This window comes from Eumetopias jubatus, unplaced genomic scaffold (genome assembly GCF_037043125.1).
Source record: "Eumetopias jubatus isolate StellerSeaLion01/CBP00866 unplaced genomic scaffold, mEumJub1_p1.0 scaffold_8, whole genome shotgun sequence".
Taxonomy (NCBI): Eukaryota; Metazoa; Chordata; class Mammalia; order Carnivora; family Otariidae; genus Eumetopias; species Eumetopias jubatus.
Genome location: NW_028274814.1, coordinates 44,036,033 through 44,054,676, shown reverse-complemented (window position 1 = coordinate 44,054,676; position 18,644 = coordinate 44,036,033). Strand labels below are relative to the sequence as shown.

General features: G+C 47.7%; 1 protein-coding gene across 1 annotated transcript in view; it reads left to right on the top strand.

Moving 5' to 3' along the window:
* Positions 1 to 18,644, top strand: part of VWF (von Willebrand factor) — a 136,294-nt gene that overhangs the window by 16,783 nt on the left and 100,867 nt on the right. The window contains exons 3-6 of the mRNA XM_028121141.2: positions 1,460 to 1,562; positions 2,098 to 2,306; positions 8,517 to 8,641; positions 17,982 to 18,198. Coding sequence (XP_027976942.1) covers positions 1,460 to 1,562; positions 2,098 to 2,306; positions 8,517 to 8,641; positions 17,982 to 18,198 — 654 coding nt within the window. The remainder of the gene's footprint in view (positions 1 to 1,459; positions 1,563 to 2,097; positions 2,307 to 8,516; positions 8,642 to 17,981; positions 18,199 to 18,644) is intronic.

The window sequence follows — 18,644 nt, the reverse complement described above, 5'->3', positions numbered from 1 at the left end:
GGCTGGAGCCCACACTCTTCTAGGAGAGGAATATTTCCTCATTTTCAAGGTTAACCTTTTGGCCTGAGTCCTTTGCCCCATTTTTGCAGGATTCCTCAGGCACTGAGACCCATCTTTGACCCCGTTTTCTCCAGCATCTTCCATCTGCATGTGCACTGCTGCCCTTCATCTTCCCTATTTTCAGCAACTTCCAGGTCTCCGAGGCTGGAGACTCAGACTCTGCTTGGTTCCTTCCGGCTCCTTCACCTCCCGTGGCCAGTCGGTAATCTTTGGAGATGATGGGATTAGTCTCCATGGTGCTGCAACAACTGGGGCTCCTGCTTGTTTTCCTGCTTTCAGGTCACTGCCCCCACCCTGCCCTCACAACTGAACCCTTGTTCAGAGACGATTTTCTCATATGTTTGCCTATTCACACATCTCTCATGGCAATATTGATCGTTTATCACCTTCTTCCTGAGTTTCCCACGTGGGGTGAGGCACTTTGCCAGCAGGATCTCTAAAAGCCTCCCAGAACATCAAATTCAGTAACCTGAGACAGAACTCATGACTCTCCATCTTATTTTTTTAGAAAAGATTATTTATTTATTTATTTATTTGTCAGAGACAGAGAGAGAGGGGGAGAGAGAGAGAGAGACAGAGCGCACAAGCAGGGGAAGCAGCAGGCAGAGGGAGAAGCAGCCTCCCCGCCAAGCAAGGAGCCCCATGTGGGGCTCGATCCCAGGACTCCCAGGACCCCAGGATCATGACCTGACCCGAAGGCAGACGCTTAACAGACTGAGCTGCCCAGGCACCCCAGGAATCTCCATTTTAAACAAAGAGCCCAGGGATTCTGGTTTGGGCTGTCCCAAGAGAACATTTTACATAACTCTATCCTAGGGTACCTGTTACAGATAACTCACAATGTTGCTTTTATGTGCCGCCTTACAGTATGGTCAATTATTGCCTGCTTATCTTACTTAGAGTGTAAGCTCCCAGGGGCGCCTGGGTGGCTCAGTCAGTTAAGTGTCTGCCTTTGGCTCAGGTCATGATCCCAGGGTCCCGGGATCGAGCCCCTCATTGGGCTCCCAGCTCAGCGGGGAGTCTGCTTCTCCCTCTGCCTGCCGCTCCCCCTGCTTGTACACTCCTTTTCTCTCTGTCAAATAGATGAATAAAATCTTAAAAAAAAAAAAAGATTGTAAGCTCCCAGAAGAAGGGGTCATGCTTTTATAGTTTTCTTTTGAGAAATAGAAGAGACTGTTATCGGGCTATGTATCCAGAAGGCTTCAATAAATATTTTTAGATGAACGGCAAAATGAGTGAGTAAATGATATTTTTGGGAAGATTTTTATTGCCCATTTAAGTCCTTGGGTTGGGGGGAGTTTTCCACGGAGATGAGATTTGTGATGTACATAAGATGATAGAAATAAATGTCCTAACTGTCTTGGTAATAATCACTGACACTGACTCTTTTCTCTTTCAGGGGGCTTCCAAAATGGCAAGAGAGTGAGCCTCTCCGTGTATCTTGGAGAATTTTTCGGCATCCATTTGTTTGTCAATGGTACTGCGCTGCAGGGGACCCAAAAGTAAGTCAGAAGTCTGGAATGTCTGGAAGGTCCGAGTTAAAAAAGATAGGACGTAGGGTGGGGGGTTCGCCTGGGTGTCTCAGTTGCTTAAATGTCTGCCTTCAGCTCAGGTCACGATCCTGGGGTCCTGGGATCAAGCCCTGCATCGGGCTCCCTGCTTAGTGGCAGCCTGCTTCTCCTTCTCCCTCTGCCACTCCCCCTGCTTGTGCTCTCTCTCTCTCTCTCTCACTCTGCACTCTCTCTCTCTCTAATAAATAAATAAAATCTTTAAAAAAAGGACCCTAGGGATCCCTCTTGCAACCCCTTGTTTTTTCAGCTGAGGGAGCTGGGCCCCCGAGAGCGGAAGTAAGTGTGCCCAGGGAAAGTGAGTGGCAAGGCTGGGGGGGAGCACCATGTCCCAACTCCCAGTCTAGGCCCTCAGCGACTTTGCACCAAGGTCCCAACGCTGGAGCATGGATTTGGGGTTGAAAGGTGGGAGGGACACCCAGGAAACGCATGAGAAGCGGGCTTCCTGAGCTCATCCTTGACCCTCCAGCATCTCCATGCCCTATGCCTCCAATGGGCTGTACCTGGAGACTGAGGCTGGATACTACAAGCTGTCCAGTGAGGCCTACGGCTTTGTGGCCAGAATTGACGGCAGTGGCAACTTTCAAGTCCTGCTGTCAGACAGATACTTCAACAAGACCTGTGGGCTCTGTGGTGACTACAACATCTTTGCCGAGGATGACTTCAGGACACAAGAAGGTAAGCATCCCTGGGATACCATTTCCCTGGAGTTGGTGTTATGCTTGTTGTTTCCCCACTTACAAACCTTCACTAATATGCCCCCAGGCATGTCACGTTTATCCTGCCAACCTTAACTCTGAGCATTCCACCCCACTGCCTAGACCTCCCCCCAAACCACACCTTGGAGGTTGGTTGGTTCAACTTGGAATTGCCCACAGCAGGTTACACAGGAGAGATGGTTGGTAGATACTGGATGGTTTGAACAGACCCTCCTGAATGAGTTCAATAGAACTTCATGGAGGAAGTCTATAAAGGGTGGTCCACTGTCCATAAAGGCCAGTCTATGTGTGTGTTTGTGAGCAACAGACGGTAACATGGACAATGGGGAAACAACTCCTCATCTTTAATCTTCTTTTGATAACTTCAATTACATAAACTTTTAATGAGTGATGCTCCCTTACAAAAGCTGAACATTTGTACAAAAGTTCTTCTTCTTCCTTATGACACAACTACCCTCTGATTAAGGGGTAAGCATCTAGAGAAACGGTTGACCATTCCTTTCATTTCACTGCATATGTTGGAAAATAGTAAGATCATTTGTTTTTGTCTTCTCCAGCACTGATTTCTCAAGCTTTGTGTCATCCTATATGTACATTTAAGGCTATACATTTTCCTCTAAATGCCATCTTAGCCACACCAATTTTGATATTTTCATTTTCATTTAGTCCTATGGATTTTCTAATTGCCATTGACTTCTTTCTTAACCTGTAGAGTGTGTTCAAAATTTCCAGATGTTTAGAATTTCTAAAGTTATCTTTTGTAACTAAGTTGATTTCTAATTTAGAAATCTGAGGAGATTTGTTTGTGGCCTCCTACATGATCTTTTTTGCAATTCTAGGTATGTTCTAAGAGAATGTATTCTCTGATTGGTGCAGGATTCCATGTATACTTGTTGAATTAAGCTTGTTAATTGCGTCATGCAAATATTCTATATATTTACTACTTTTTGTCTTCTGCAACTAACTACCCATTACTAAGAGAGCTGTAATAAATTTTTCTACAGTGGTGAAGAATTTGTCAATTTCTTTGTGTAATTCTATCAAGTTTCCTTTATATATTTTGAGCCTTTACAATTAGATTTTAGAAATATTGAATCTAGTGAACTGCTCCTTTTATGTAATGACTTGTCATTTTTAACAATACCTTATGCCTTAAAATCTGACATTAATATATAGGCACCTCACCTTTTTTTTAGGTTAGTATTTGCTTGACATATGTTTTTTCCTACTTTCAACCAGTCTGTGTGGTTTTATTTCAGAGGTATTGCATTAAAGAAGCACATAGCTGGATTTTATTATTATTATTTTTAAAAGTCAGATTTATCGAGGTATAATTTACATACAGGTAAGGCCACCCTTCCAGGTCTAAGAGCTTTCACCAAAGTGGAGAGCCATGTAACCACCACAAACTATGGAACAGTGTCCTCCTCCCAGAATTCTTGTGCTCCTTTGTAGGTGAACTCTCCCTGAGCCCCTAGCCCTGGTAGCCACTGACCTTTTTTCTGTTCCTATAGTTTTGATTTTTCCAGAATTCATGTAACTCTAATCATACTGCACTTGGAGTATTTTGCTTTCCATGTCCGGCTTCTTTCACTTAACATCATCCACTAGGGATCCATCTGTGTTGTTGCATGTATCAAGAGATTGTTCCTGTTTGTTGTTGAAGGGTACTACCACAATGTGCTTATCCATGCACCCAGGAAAGTACATTTTGTCGTGTCTAATCTTTGGCAATTATGGCTAAAGTTGTGATAAACATTCATGCATGGGCACCTGGGTGGCTCAGTCGGTTAGGCGTCCAACTCTTGATTTCAGCTCAGGTCATGATCTCAGGGTTGTGAGATCAAGCTCCGCGCTGACGTGGGGCCTGCTTAAGATTCTCTCTCTCCTTCTCCCTCTGCCCCTCCCCCCCAAAAAATTCACATATAGGGTTTTTTTCCCCTCCATTTTAAAAATTGTGGTAAACACACATAAAATGACATTTACTGTCTTACTCATTTTTCAGTGCACACTTCAGTGGCGTTAAGTACATTCACATTATGATGCAACCAGTCACAGTGTCTGTCTCTGGAACTCTTTTTCTCCTGCAGAACTGAAACTCTATACCCACTAAGCAATAACTTCCCGTTCTTCCCTCCTCTTCCCCAGCCCCTGGCCACCACCACTCTACTTTCTGTCTCTGTGATTCTGACTACTCCAAGTACCTCATGTAAATGGAGTCATACAGTATTTGTCTTTTTGTGCCTGGCTTATTTCACTTAGCACAATGTCTTTACAATTCATCCATGTGTTGTGGCATGTGTCAGAATTTCCTTTTTTTGTATTTAAATCATTTATTTCAACACAGGCACTGTTTTAAATTTGCACCTTGCCTGGTAACATATTTCAGCATCTAGAGAACAGTTTTGAGAACAACAACATAGAAGGATTACTTGTCAACAATTCAACAAAAGTGTTTAAGGCACGTTTGTTTCAGAAACACAGATGTGCCAGTCACAAAGAGCCATGAAGGAAGTGGTAATGCACTCACAAATTTGCTTGGAAAGTACAAGATTACATATTTACCCTATATACGTAAGTGGGATATTCTGAAGCAGTATCGCTATTATTAACAATAAACCCTTAGGAGGAAAGTCACTTTTTTATTGCTGCATAATCAACATCCAGTGTTATATTGGTTTCAGGTGGATAACATAGTGATTCAACACTTCCATACATTACTCAGTGCTCATCAAGATAAGTGTAATCACCATCTGTCATCAAACCATGTTTTACAATCTCATTAGCTATATTCTGCCCATGCTGTTCTTTTCACCTCTGTGACTTATTTATTTTGTGACTGGAAGTTCATACCTCTTCATCCCCTTTAGCTCAGAATTTCCTTCATTTTTAAGCCTGAATGTACATTGTATGTATCTACCACGTTTTGCTTATCTGTTCATGCCTTGAGGACACTTGGGTTGTTTTCATGTTTCACCAGAGTGAATAATGGTGTACAAATATTTTTTCAAGACCCTGCCTTCAGTTCTTTTGGGTAGATAATCAGAGTTGGAATTGCTGGATCATGTGGCAGTTCTTTTTTATTTTTTATAAGATTTTATTTATTTATTTATTTGAGACAGAGAGAGAGAGAGAGCACAGAGGGAGAGTGAGAGGGAGAAGCAGACTCCCCTGAACAAGGAGCCTGAGGCAGGGCTCAATCCCAGGACCCTGGGATCGTGACCTGAGCCGAAGGCAGACACTTAACCGACTGAGCCACGCAGGCACCCCTCATTCTTGTTATTTTAATGTAACATAATCTCTCCTGTCTTCTTACTGGGAAGTTTTGCCTCTTTTCATTCATTTTATATTCAGTTGTGTTGTTGATGTATTTCATTTTCTATTAATCCTCTCATTTTGTGCTTTCTACTATTACTGCTTTTTAAAATGTTACTTCTTTCCTCACTACCTCACTGAGCCCTCCACCTTGTTTGAATACCACTAAATTTGGCATTATTATTATAGCTTTACACAGTCATTGCTTCTTTAGATATATCTTCATGTGTAACAGGTTCTTTGCTCATCATTTCTCCTTGTATCTCATTCTTTTCTTCTAGGTTCAATTTCTATTTTTCTAAAAAACATCCCTCAGTACTTCCTTCATTCAGGGTCTGATAGTGATAATGGCGATAACTGGAACCAATTCCCCCTCATTCTTACATGGTACTTAAGCTAGGTATAGAATTCTAGGACATCAGTGATTTCTCATAGTACTTTGAAGATACCATTCCATTGTTGCTCTTGAGAAGCAGATTGTCAGTCCAACTGTTATTTCATTGCAGATAGTATCATTTATCTTTGTATACAAGTCATCTCTTCGTTCTTGGCAATCTGAAATTTTACTATGTTGTGTCTAGATGTGGGTTTTATTTTTATTATCTTTTTTAAAAAATATTTTATGTATCTGAGAGAAGAGAGAGAGAGAGAGCACAAGTCGAGGGGGAGAGGAGGAGGAGGAAGGAGAAGCAGACTCCCCGCTGAGCAGGGAGCCCACTGTGGGGCTCCGTCCCAGGACCCTGGGATCATGACCTGAGCCGAAGGCAGATGCTCAACTGACTGAGCCATCCAGGCGTCCAGGTTTTATTTGTATTATCTTGCTTGAGACTGTGATTCCTGAAACTGAGGACCCTATCTTCCATCAGATTTAGAAAAATTTCAGTCATTTTCTCTCCATCTGTTAGACATATATTGGATATTTTTATTCCATCTTTTTTTCCCCCCCATTACCTTACTTTCATTTTTCTATCTCTCTATTCCTCTTTGTTACTTTTTGGGTAGTGCAGTCATGCTCGCTGGTGAGAACTGATTGTGTGGGTCTTTTCCAAGTCTGCATCCAGTACTGTCATGTTTGTAGTTTGAAATTGGCCATGGTGGGAGTATCTGCAGCATGGAAATCAGCAAATCCTAAAAATTAGGACTTTGCTTTTCCCCAGACAGATGGCTCATCAGCACATCACTACTTAGAGCTCTCTTCTGGTTCACTAATTCCCTCAACTTTAATTTCCAGATAATGTCTAACCCATCAGTTGGGTTTTCTATTTCCATGACTATATTTGTAACTTTAGAAGGTAAATTTGGTTCTTCTTCAACTCTATTGTTTTTTCTTATTGTCTTGTCCTTGTATTAGGTTTCAATGTCTTCTTTATAACAATAATTTTATTTGTTTTATCACCTCCATAATGGTATTATCTGAAGTTTTTGGAGTTCTTGTTAGAAAGTGAACAAGCCTGTGTGACATGGTGACTAAGAACCCAGAGGGCACCTATCATAATGCCTGGCCCACAGTAGAAACTCCAAAAATTTTAAATTCCCTTTGGCTTCTTCCATGGATTAGAACAACAGCAGTTTATTCTCTCACAAGTTCAGGAGGCCCAAAGTCTAAAATCAAGGTGTTGGTAGGGCTGCAGTCCCTCCGGAGGCCCTAGGGGAGAACCTGTTCCTTGCCTCTTCCAACTACTGGGAGTGATCCCTGACTTGTGGCCACATCCCCGTCTCTGTGTGTGTCTCTGTCTCTCCTCCCGTTGCCTTTACGGCTCACTTAGGCGATGCAAGACATGCTCTTCCTCTCAAGATCCTTAAAACCTTCATCACATCTTTTGCCCTAAAAGAGAATATTCATAGGTTCCAGGAATTAGGAAGTGAATCTTTGAGGGGGGGCATTTTCCCTGCTGACCACACGCCAGATGCCAACTGACAATACTTCCAAGGTCCTGCCTTTCTTTCCCCAAGGATAGTTTCTTTTCTATTCTCAAGTACATTATTTGGCCTTGAAACATGCTTCACTCTTCCGGACCTGGTTATGCAAAAGGACTGTTGGCTTCAATGCTCCATTAGTCCCTTTGCAGTGAAGACTCAGAAGTGGTATTAGGAATCTCCTTTGCCATGGAAGCCCATAGGCCCTCCCTCTGTTGTGGGAGCTGATGGTAGCATGATCGGTATAGGACTAAGGCCCCAACACTGTGAAAGCACAGGGGATGCAGTGACTGGGGGCTCAGGTTCCATGTCACATTCTTACCTTCAATCTGCAAAAATATTTTGAGTGTCTACAAAGAGCCAGATGAGAATCCAGAGGTAAGAGACACAGCCTGTCCCCTGAATTAGGGAGCTCACGGTCAGACAGAATATGAATATAAACAAAAAGAATACTAACACAAAGGGCGATGGGAGTTTTGCTGGAAGGATGGCGGGGGTGCTGAGGGAACAGGCTGGGGCAGGGGGCCGGGAGCAGAACTCGTTCAGAAGGGCTTCCTGGAGGAAGTGGCTCTGGGCCTGCATCTCAAAGAATGAGAGGAGACAGTCAAGGTACTAGGGGGTGGAGAACATTCTGCAGAGGGGAAAGGCACGCAAGGACATGGAGACAGCGTGGATGGGCGTGCTCCTCATCGTCTTTCATGTCGTCTTCCTCACTGTGTGCATCCATCCAGCCACCCCTCACCACACACTGGCTAAGCCCTGAGGCCCGTGCCCTGTGGTATTCCACTGAGTGCTGCACAAAAGGTACTCCCCAGCCAAGACGCCTGTGTACCCATCTAACAGAAGGTTGATTCGGGTGACGACAGACCTAGAGTTTTCACTCAGAAGTCCTGGGTCAGGCTTAACTGTGACTTCGTTCCTGAAACCTTCTCCACAGGGACCTTGACCTCGGACCCCTACGACTTTGCCAACTCCTGGGCCCTGAGCAGCGGGGAACAACGGTGCAAACGGGTGTCCCCTCCCAGCAGCCCATGCAACGTCTCCTCTGAGGAAATGCAGCAGGTGGGTACCTCTGGGGTGGTCTGAGGGGAGTGGGACTCCCGGGAGTGAGAAGCAGAAAGTCATCTGAGGCCTCAGGTCCTCCATCGAGGTGTGCAGTGGGCCTGCCTCTGTGGGTCCCTCTGGCTCTTCAAAGAAGGGTTCCCACGGGCACCCATTTTCTCCTGAAAACCAACTGTGGCCGGAGTCTGGTTAGCTCTAATCTAACACTCTTCTGGAACCTGGAACTCTGAAAATGGCTCTGTCTAATGAGTTGGTAGAGTGAGCGACTAGACTTTTCTGTTTTGCACTTTAATGCCCTCTCTTGTCCCCAAATATCTCCATCATCACCTGCCACCTGTCTGAAAGTCGGCAACGGGAACCTATTCCTCTTTAGGCGTTCAACAAGTGGTTCTTATAAAGTACAACTAGGAGGGCAAGGCCCCATGGTCTCACTGGCACATCAGCAGGAAGGGGGCTGCTTTATCGTCAGGGAAGCCGAGGGGAGAGGAGGGAGGGGTGGGCCTGAGGTGTCCAACTTGGGCATGATAATATTTTCCTGAGGCTGTGGTGTCAAATTAGTCAAAAAATTAGTGGCTTACAGCAACGGAAACGTATTCTCTCATGTTCTGGGAGCCAGAAGCCTGAAGTTAGTTTTCCTGGGCCAAGATCATGGTGTCACTAGGGCCGCTCTCCCCTGGGAGGCTCTGGGGGGCGAATCTTTCCTTTTCCAGGTTCTGGCGGCTGTGGCATTCCATGGCTTGTGGCCGCATCAATCCAGTCACTGCCTCTGTGGTCCCGCGGCCTCCTTATCATCTGTGTGTGCCTCTGTCCTGAGACTCAGTACAGATGGTGGCACCTCCCATCCCTTTCCGCACAACCCCTGTTTCTAATCATATGGTAGCTCATTAGCGGCTTCTTCCCCTTCAGAGTTGCTCCTTACAACCCCACTAACCAGAACCTCCCCCTTGGAGAGAGGAGGGGTCTGGTGGCAGAGAGTGGGCAGGACTGCACCCCTGCACCTTCTGCAGGGGTGGCCTTGTGCCATGGTGGGTGGGGTGTTGGGAAGGTGATGCTTCTGATGGGGAAAGACCTCCCTTGACAGATGAACCCTCTCGCCCTTGGGGTCCGGCTGCCGGGGCTGAGAGAGGAGAAGCAGCATGGCTCCGGGGTGAAGCTGGGCCCTTGTCAGCACAGGGATGGCCCTATTGAGGCTGTGCGCACACACTCACTGTCAGGGGGACAGGGTTTCTTGGAGGTGGTGTAAGTCAGGTCCCTCATGCAGGGAGTGACTGGGGACCTGTCAGGAGCAGCGGTGAGAGGGAGCAACTGAGAGAGGCAGTGCTGGGTGGTGGGGAGGGTGAACTGCCATATGCTCACAACTGAGGTCTCAGCTGATCATTCAGGGAGCTCTGAAAGCCGGGGGGCGGCGGTGGCCAGGCAAGCCTGAAATGACCAGCTGGTCATCAGATGTAGGCTTCCTTTGGGCAGGGAGGCAGGACAGTCTCTTGGACTGAGGGCAATGCGTGCACGGATGCAGCTGTGAGCCCTCAGCAGCTAGCGCTGCTAGCGTGAGGGGATGCGTCCTTGGCTTTGAAGGGCATCTGTGCTGCACCGGACAGCCCCTGTAGAACGCTGTCCCCCAGCCCCCACCCAGGGAGCAGCCGCCCTGTTCCAGCCCACAGCAAGAGGACAGCCCCCGCTTATCCCCGGGCCCACGGTCCTGACGGGACTCGGCCGGCCACGGTGGGCCTCTCCAGTTCTCTGGAGCTGTGAGGAAACCGAAGCCACGGGAGGCTAAGTACCTGCCCGGAGTCGCCAGCTAACAAGCTGCAGAGTCAGAGTTGCCCATCTCTGGCTCTCCAGTGGCTGCTGTTCGGCCTCATTGCCTCAGGCTGCTCATTATCTCTGCCTGTGGTCCTTGGGTTTTCCCTCAGGAGATGGCTTCCAGGATTCTTATGGTTCCTTTCAGCTCTAGAACTCTCTGTGGGTTTCAGTGGATTGGGCTAGAGAGACAGGTTCCAATAAGTCTCAGTAAACATTCAGTGGGTGGATAAATGCGGAGTTGGTGGTGCTGTGTCTGGGGATTGGGACTACCTTCACGGTATCCATCCCCCGTCAGCAGCTTGCAGAAGTCCGATTTACCCAACTCTGCACACAAGTAGGGAAACTCCAGCCATCCCCTACTCCAGAAGCAAAAGACACACACACACACACACACACACACACAGTCCCCCACCTTAGCATGAGAGACCTTCATTGTTAGCTGGTTATTCATGCAGTGAGTCTCTTCCAGATTGTTCTATCAGAACCAAGGACTTTGTCAGGCACAGGAAAATACTCTAGCTTGATATTTAGTCCAGCTGCCTAGATTGTAAACACAGTTTCCAATTTCTAAACAAGCACATTCCAAATGCCTCCTTTTCTTGGGTTTCCAAGGTTTCAGTGGTGCTAGGTTTCCGGCTTGTCCATAAACATCTGTGTCACCTGGAACATAGCCCAGTACTGGCAACCAACTAAGGCCAACCAAGTTCTAACACCCGGGAGGAGGGTGGTGTTGTGTGGAAGAGGGATGTTTACTCTTCTTTCCAGGAAAACTTTTGAAATATCTGGTGCATGCCCTTGGTAGCCCCTTGATTTTTTCTCCTCTGTGGGTCTCAGCATTATGCTAAGGATATGGGCTTGGGGTCAGGCCACTTCCTGGCTTTGTAACTCTGGGGGAGACACTTGCCTTGTCTGAGCCTCAGTTTCTACATGCGTAAAATGGGCATAGGAAGAGCAACCCACAGGGCCAGTGCAAGGATAAGAGAGAATATGTATGGAGTGTTTAGGGCAGTGGGGCTCAATTGTATGAGCTGTTCTTCTTCTTATTAATATTATTGTTATTATTTATTGACTCCTGGTGTCCTCCCGCTGTCTGTTCTCCAGGCTGCAGTGGCCATACCATGAGAATGGGAAGAGGCCAAACACACACTTTGCTCGCTTTAAGCATAAGCTCCAAAATTCATTCCTTTCTCTTCTCCTCCCCTCCTCCCAATTATAACCCAGTTCCTTTTGGGGAGCTGAGCACAGCATGAGGTTAGAAGGAGAGAAGGTGTCTAAACATTCAGCTGACCGGCAGCGTAAGTGACGGAAGTCAAATTTTCTTCTAGAGCTGCTTGGTAACCCTAGTGAATTTCAGATGGAGTGCCCTCCAGGAATCATGTGCACTGAAGGGCAGGAAGAGAGATTTTGATCATTTCTGTCTTTTATTTCCTAACTTACTGTTTTGTGCCTGGCAGGCGGTTCCCCCCCACTCCTGCCCTTCAGTGTTCTCTAGGCAGGGGTGGGGTTAAGGCAGGGGGTGCCTCAGTGGTGAGGTGGGGCTGCAGGCCATGTAAGTACTAAATCGGCTTTTCGAGGACATGGACTTTGTGTCACTGTATTTTGCAAACACGGGCCAGTGCCAAGTAAGCTGGACAAATACTCCCCTACCCTTGGAGTACAAAGGGATACTCTCACCAATCCATAAGAGATGGGAGGTGAAAACGATTTTCAAATGAAGAACCTGATACTAGGCCAAGTTGAGGAAGCAGATAGGACACTCTGTCTCCTGGGGACAAAGGAGAGGGAGGGAGGGAGGGAGGGAGAATCCAAGAGAAGCCTTGTTTTTCTCCGGGGGTGCTTTTTGGAGGCTCCAGCGGCAGGCTTGCTACTCACTTTGATGCGTTTGGTGCGTTGAAGTCCTTACTAACCAGTGTCCTGGGAGCAGCCTGAGAAATTGGTTACCAAGTTCTTAGTGCTGGGCTGAGGCCCCCTAACACGCCAGACCTCCCCAGGCACAAGCTTCTTTAAGCTCAGCCCTAGTATGAGGTTGTTTACCGAGAAGACAGACCTGGCTTGGTCTCAGCCAATCAGGTTGTGTTCACCCAAGACACGGGCACTCTCACTGGCTGGGAAGCGCAATGACTCATCTCCTGGGAGGTGATTAGTGCCGGCTTTGGAGTTGTTCTCCGCTGGCTTCGTTCATCCCCTGGGCCCCCGGGTTCAGAAGTCAGGTCTGGTAAATGGGCATTGCATACAAGCGCTTGCCATTGTGGCTCTAAGGACCATTTGCAGTGGCAGAGTGTTCTGGGGAAGGCTACATTGACCTAAGAACTTTTCTTGAGAGCCGCCAGAATCTATTCTCCCCGCTTCTCTGCCGCTCTCCTTCTTCCCACACTGTAGCAAGGAGTCAGCTAATTCTGAGCCGGGTCATGTTACTTATACCTAGCGGATGAATGTTTCCTTGTTATGCCAACAAAACCCCGGAGCCTCTCTACTGGGACTGAATAATGGCTTGTTTGATTGCATGCAAATTTCCAGTATTTTTTAGCTTTTGAAACAGAGGGCGGGGCTGCTGTGGAGTCTGGAGCTCAGGGTGCAGACCTAGTAATAAAAAGCCCCAAGCTTTAAATGCTCAGATAATTGATGTTAATTTTCAGGTAACTCTAGTGTATAATGAACATTTTAGAAAGATTCTTAGGTTGCCTTTTTTTTTTTTTTAATGCACATTCTGTTAGGCTGGGGACTGTCAGCAAGGGCTGAACGTTATGAAGGGATCCTGTCTGTCCTCCGTCCTCACTACAACAGGAAGCCCAAGGCTGCAGCTAGTCCACCCAATATTCTTACTAATTAGAAAAAGGTGCCCCTTCCTCAAGGCACTTTACCACTGCCTGTTGGGAAATTGCCATAATAAGCATTAGAAGTGTGCATAGAATGTACGTGTACCTGGGTGGTGTCTACAGTGTGAACGGTAACCCCTCAGCATGTTGCCACCATGCATTGGATGCCCTGCAGAACTATACTCAATGGCCATGACCTTGACCTCGCTTCCACTGGGAAATGTTGCTGCAGCCATCCTCCTCCAGGATCACCTCCCCCAGACTGGGAAGGCCATTTCCTGCTTTTGCTGCTGCCTTCCGAATGTGAGGACTCTTTCGGGCCCCCGGCCCCAAGAGTTCACTCCGTATACCTCCCCAGAGTTGGTCCTCAGGATGACCAGTCTTTCTTGAGAAGACCGGGTACACCATTTATTACTCGGCCTTCCAGTGGTCAATTGTCGGGTAGGAGCAATAGCAACCTCAGGCAGGTGTCTGGAACAGAAGAAATTTTTTCATCGATGTCAGGAATCTTAGGCTTATCCTAAGTCAGAGTGGCAGTGAGCCCGTGCGCTTGTGGTGGGATGGGGGTGACCTTGACCAGTGTGCTTTTGGGGTCTAGCTTTATAGCAGAGATCAGGGGCTGCCACAGTGTTTCAGAGACTTCCTCCCAGTCAAGCAGTATTTATCTGACAAACCCTTGAGGAGGGTCAGATAAGGTCCTAGCCCTCAAGCTTTCAGTTCAAATGGCTTCCTAACATAACAATCTCAAAATCCTTTAATAAAATGTTCCCTGAGTGGCTTTCTTTTCTTTTTCTTTCCCCTGATGAGGACAAGAATGAACAAGAATCTGATGGTGCCCATGCGTATATATTTATTGAAATATTTTGTGGGGCTTGGGTGATAGTAAACTACGCAGACTGGACCTGCAATCTTGTTTAAGGGACAAAACGCATACGGGAAACTGAACAACTATGAAAGAGAACAACATAAATGCCATCTTGGGTCAGTAGGTGACAAATTGCCAAAAGAATGGTGAGTGGTATGGCGACTCAGGGAATCAGCTCTTGGCACGGAGCCGATGATCTTTCCTTCCTGGGAGCAGGATGAGTGGAATGGTTCCATCCCAGGGCTTACACAGACCCCAGACTGGGAACCTGGGGATGGTGCTTGGCCTGTGTCCTCCCAGCCCACTGAGCCCTGCCCTGGTCCCTGATAATTGCTCACATACCTCCCAGGAGACCAGGGCAGAGGGTAAGGAGGGTCCTTTGGGATATGGGGACTTCTGTGACATATCCAGTTACCCTACTTCTCATGAGGGCTGTAACCCAATCATCTCAGAGAGAGGAATGTCCAACTTCACACACACAAAAACCCCAAACAAAACAAAACAAAAAAACCCCATCCATTTGGTGGAAATCTATTGACCAGTTTCATGGGGGCTTTGTAAGCCAGATCTTGGAATGTGGGTGGGAGTCCCAGGCCAGCCAGAAGATATAAATAGAATCAGCAACCCTCCCCCATCCATCCTTGCTGGCTGACCAATGAGAAACTATGCCCAACCATGGGGTGAATTCTTGAACCCACTATTCTGGACCTGTTCAGGCGCCAGGCGCCTCCATACCTCCTCCAGGGGTAGCCGCCGGGCACCCACCCCAGGGCTGGAAAGATCAGGGCCTGGGTGAACAATCTTGCACTTTATATATTAGCTTCTCCTTCCTTTGTTCACTTCAGTCCTAGGAATGTCCCCTCCCTTTTCCTTGGTCAGCTGTTTGGGAACAAACACAATAGCTAAGCTTTAGATCTCCTCCCCGGCTAGGCTATCTGCCGCTGGGGAGATGTGCTGCTTTTCTCTCCTGCTCCCTCAGACTGGGCTCGGCATCTCCGGCATCTCCGGGGAAGAGGTCTGGACTTCTTCAATGAACTGCAAATGAGATTAAGTTGGGCTGCAGTTGGGTCTGCATACCCACCCGGGCAGGGTGAAGTCATGGGCTGACGGAGCTGGGGCTGGATCTCTCCTGCCAGCCCCTGGCACTGCAAACAAGAGATGAAGGAAGATAGAAGTAGCTGATGCCAGGCACTGGAGCCAGGGACACGCTGGGAGCGTGCAGATGAGCTGACCGTCGCTTGTGTCTCAGCCAGAACGGCTCAGCAGAGAGCTGTGGAGAAGCCATTTTTGAGCTGTGTGGCTGCTGTTGACAGTAGGCCAATGGCAATAGTGATAGGCCCTTGATTGCCTTTCTCATGTAAAGTTGTCCAGTCTTATTTTGCAGCCACCGTAGGTATTGCTATCTGTGTCAGTTAGGAGTAGGTCCCACTGTGAGTGACCAGACGCCTAAATTAACAGAGAAGTTTGTTTCTCTGTCGGTGTAAAGAAGCTTGAGTGGGATGGGCAGGGCCAGCACCGGACGCCTTGGTGTTGGGATCCAGGGTCCTTCGGTCTCCTGTCCCTGTTGTTGTTGGCATGGAGTTTCCACTTCACGGTCCAAGATGGCGGCTCACGCCTCAGGCATCACAGCCACATTCCATCGGTGGGGAGACAAGGGGCTAAGAAAGAAGCACCCTCGAGTCTGGAACGAAGTCCATGACCCTTCTGCTTATGTGCTATTGGGCAAAGCTTAGTTATGCCTACTCCCAGCTGCCGGGGAGGCGAAGAGATGGAATCTTTGTTCCCAGTGGGCACGTGCCCAGGGGATGATTGAAAATTGAAGGTGCTATGACTAAGAAAGAAGGGAGGAACAGATCCTAGGCAACTTTGAATCTCCACTCTGCCTTCTTTATAGGGGAGGAAACAGAGGCACAGACCGGCGAGATCATTTTCCCACAGGCACACACTTTGGAAGTGATGGGGTTGGGACTGTAGTGCAGCCGTGCTTCTAAAATCCATGCTCTGTCTTCTGTACTCCCTTTGTCTAACCCGGTGTGAGGAAACAGCTGGGGAGGGCCGGGGGCATGGAGGAAAACCAGGTAAATTGTGGTTTGGTGACAGGTGACGGGCCTGTAGGATGCAGTCAGGCTTTGAGCCCTGCTTGCTACCGCAGTTTGTAAACTGTGTGGTCTGATGACCCCCTGACATTCTTAAGAATAATAGAACATTGGGTAGGGTATGTGCTATGGTGAGCGCTGTGAATTGTGCAAGACTGTTGAATCACAGATCTGTACTTCTGAAACAAATAATGCAACATATGTTAAGAAAAAAGAAGAAGAAGAAGAAGATAGGAGGGGAAGAATGAAGGGGAGTAAGTCGGAGGGGGAGACGAACCATGAGAGATGATGGACTCTGAAAAACAAACTGAGGGTTCTAGAGGGGAGGGGGGGGATGGGTTAGCCTGGTGATGGGTATTGTGGAGGGCACGTTCTGCGTGGAGCACTGGGTGTTATGCACAAACAATGAATCATGGAACACTACATCAAGAACTAATGATGTAATGTATGGTGATTAACATAACAATAAAAAATAAAAAAAAGAGTAATAGAAGACACGAAAGAGATTTTCTATGGATTATCTGTTGATTATGGATTTGGATTATCTATTGGTATGTATTATATTAGAAAATAAAACAGAGAAATTTACAACATACTCATTTAAAAAATAATAAACATATTATATTTAACAAGATGACATCTTTTTAATAAAAGCCACTATAAATTCCAAACAGAAAAATATCTAGAGAGGAGAATGGCATTGTTTCGCAGTTTTGCAAATCTCTTTATATCTGGCTTAAGAGAAATCAGCTGGATTCTTCAGCTGTGACATTCTGCCCTGCTTCCTAGATGGATTGGAAGATGCACCCCAACTTCAGAGATTTTATTTTATTTTGTCACATAAAGAAAACTTTCATTTGCCGCAAATAAGGAGATCACAGGGAATGGCTTCCAAAGCTGTGACTCCCAACTTCAGAGATTTTAAGATTTTATTTATTTATGTATTTATTTGAGAGACAAAAAGGGGGTGGGGCAGAGTACAGGGGGAGGGAGAGAGATAAGCAGACTCCGTGGGAGCCCAACGCAGAGCTCCATCTCACAACCCTGAGATCGTGACCTGAGCCGAAACCAAGAGTCAAACACTTAACCCACTGAGCCACCCAGGCGCCCCATCAACTTCAGAGATTTTTTTTTTTTAAGATTTTATTTATTTATTTGAGAGAGAGAGAGAATGAGAGAGAAAGCACATGAGATGGGGGGAAGGGTCAGAGGGAGAAGCTGACTCCCTGCCGAGCAGGGAGCCCAATGCGGGACTCGATCCAGGCACTCCAGGATCATGACCCGAGCCGAAGGCTTAACCAACTGAGCCACCCAGGCGCCCCCAACTTCAGAGATTTTAAACTGAAAGAAAGAAGAGGGGGGGCAGTTAGAATCATTAAAACACAGAATGCAGAGATGTTTACGAAGACAATACCTAGCAGTGTTTGTACTATTGTGTTTCCAGAGTAGTAAGCAACAATTTTGACCCCGCCCTGTGTTGTTAGGTTGAGGGTATCAACAAGGTGGTAAAATCCAAGGACTGCGTTTGCCTAGCAGAGGATCTGGGGGACATTTCCGAGAATCCTCTGGATTGATAAGACTGTTGAATTTGGGAACTGTTGATCAGCACCTACTCCGTGCCCAGTGTGAGGGAGCGTCCCCGGTTTTCCAGGCAGGGCAGGCTCTTCGTGGAGCCACGTCCAGGAAGACATAAGCCAGTGCCTCGCAGAGCCTGGTCTGCATGGCTCCTGTCCTCAACGTGTGGTGTCTCGTTCCTGCAGGGCCCATGGGAGCAGTGCCGGCTTCTCAAGAGCGCCTCGGTGTTTGCCCGCTGCCACCCGCTGGTGGACCCTGAGCCTTTTGTGGCCCTGTGCGAAAGGGCTCTGTGCACGTGTGCCTGGGGGCTGAGGTGCCCTTGCGAGGTCCTCCTGGAGTACACCCGGGCCTGTGCCCAGCAGGGGATGGTCTTGTACCACTGGACTGACCACAGCACCTGCCGTAAGTCTGTGGCCCATGCTCCCGGCTGGGGATGAGTGGTGTCTGTCCTGGGGTGTCACTAGGGAAGCCCTCGGGCTGTGTCATGCTCCTGAGCCACCTGATCACAGAGGCCTGGCCCCGCAGGGGGTGTCCTTTCCCTTAAAGGCTGCAGCTGGGAAGGCCGTCCGGCACCTGTCCCCCTGCCTCCGTTCTAGGCCATGCCTCCCCCAGTGCCCCAGGACTCCCTCGGGAGATCTATTCCCTGGACTGGGAGAACATTCCCCGCCTCTGACGGGAATCCCAGCTGTCCTGATTTCGGCTCACGGCTTTGCCGCCTGCCTGTCTGTGTCGACGAGGAGCAGGGAGTTGTCCAGACTGTCCGCGGCGGCGGTGTGATCTTGCAGAGCTTGGCAGGCTCTCCATAAGCCCTTTCCTTTTATGAACCCAGCCTTCTCTCCTCCCGGCCC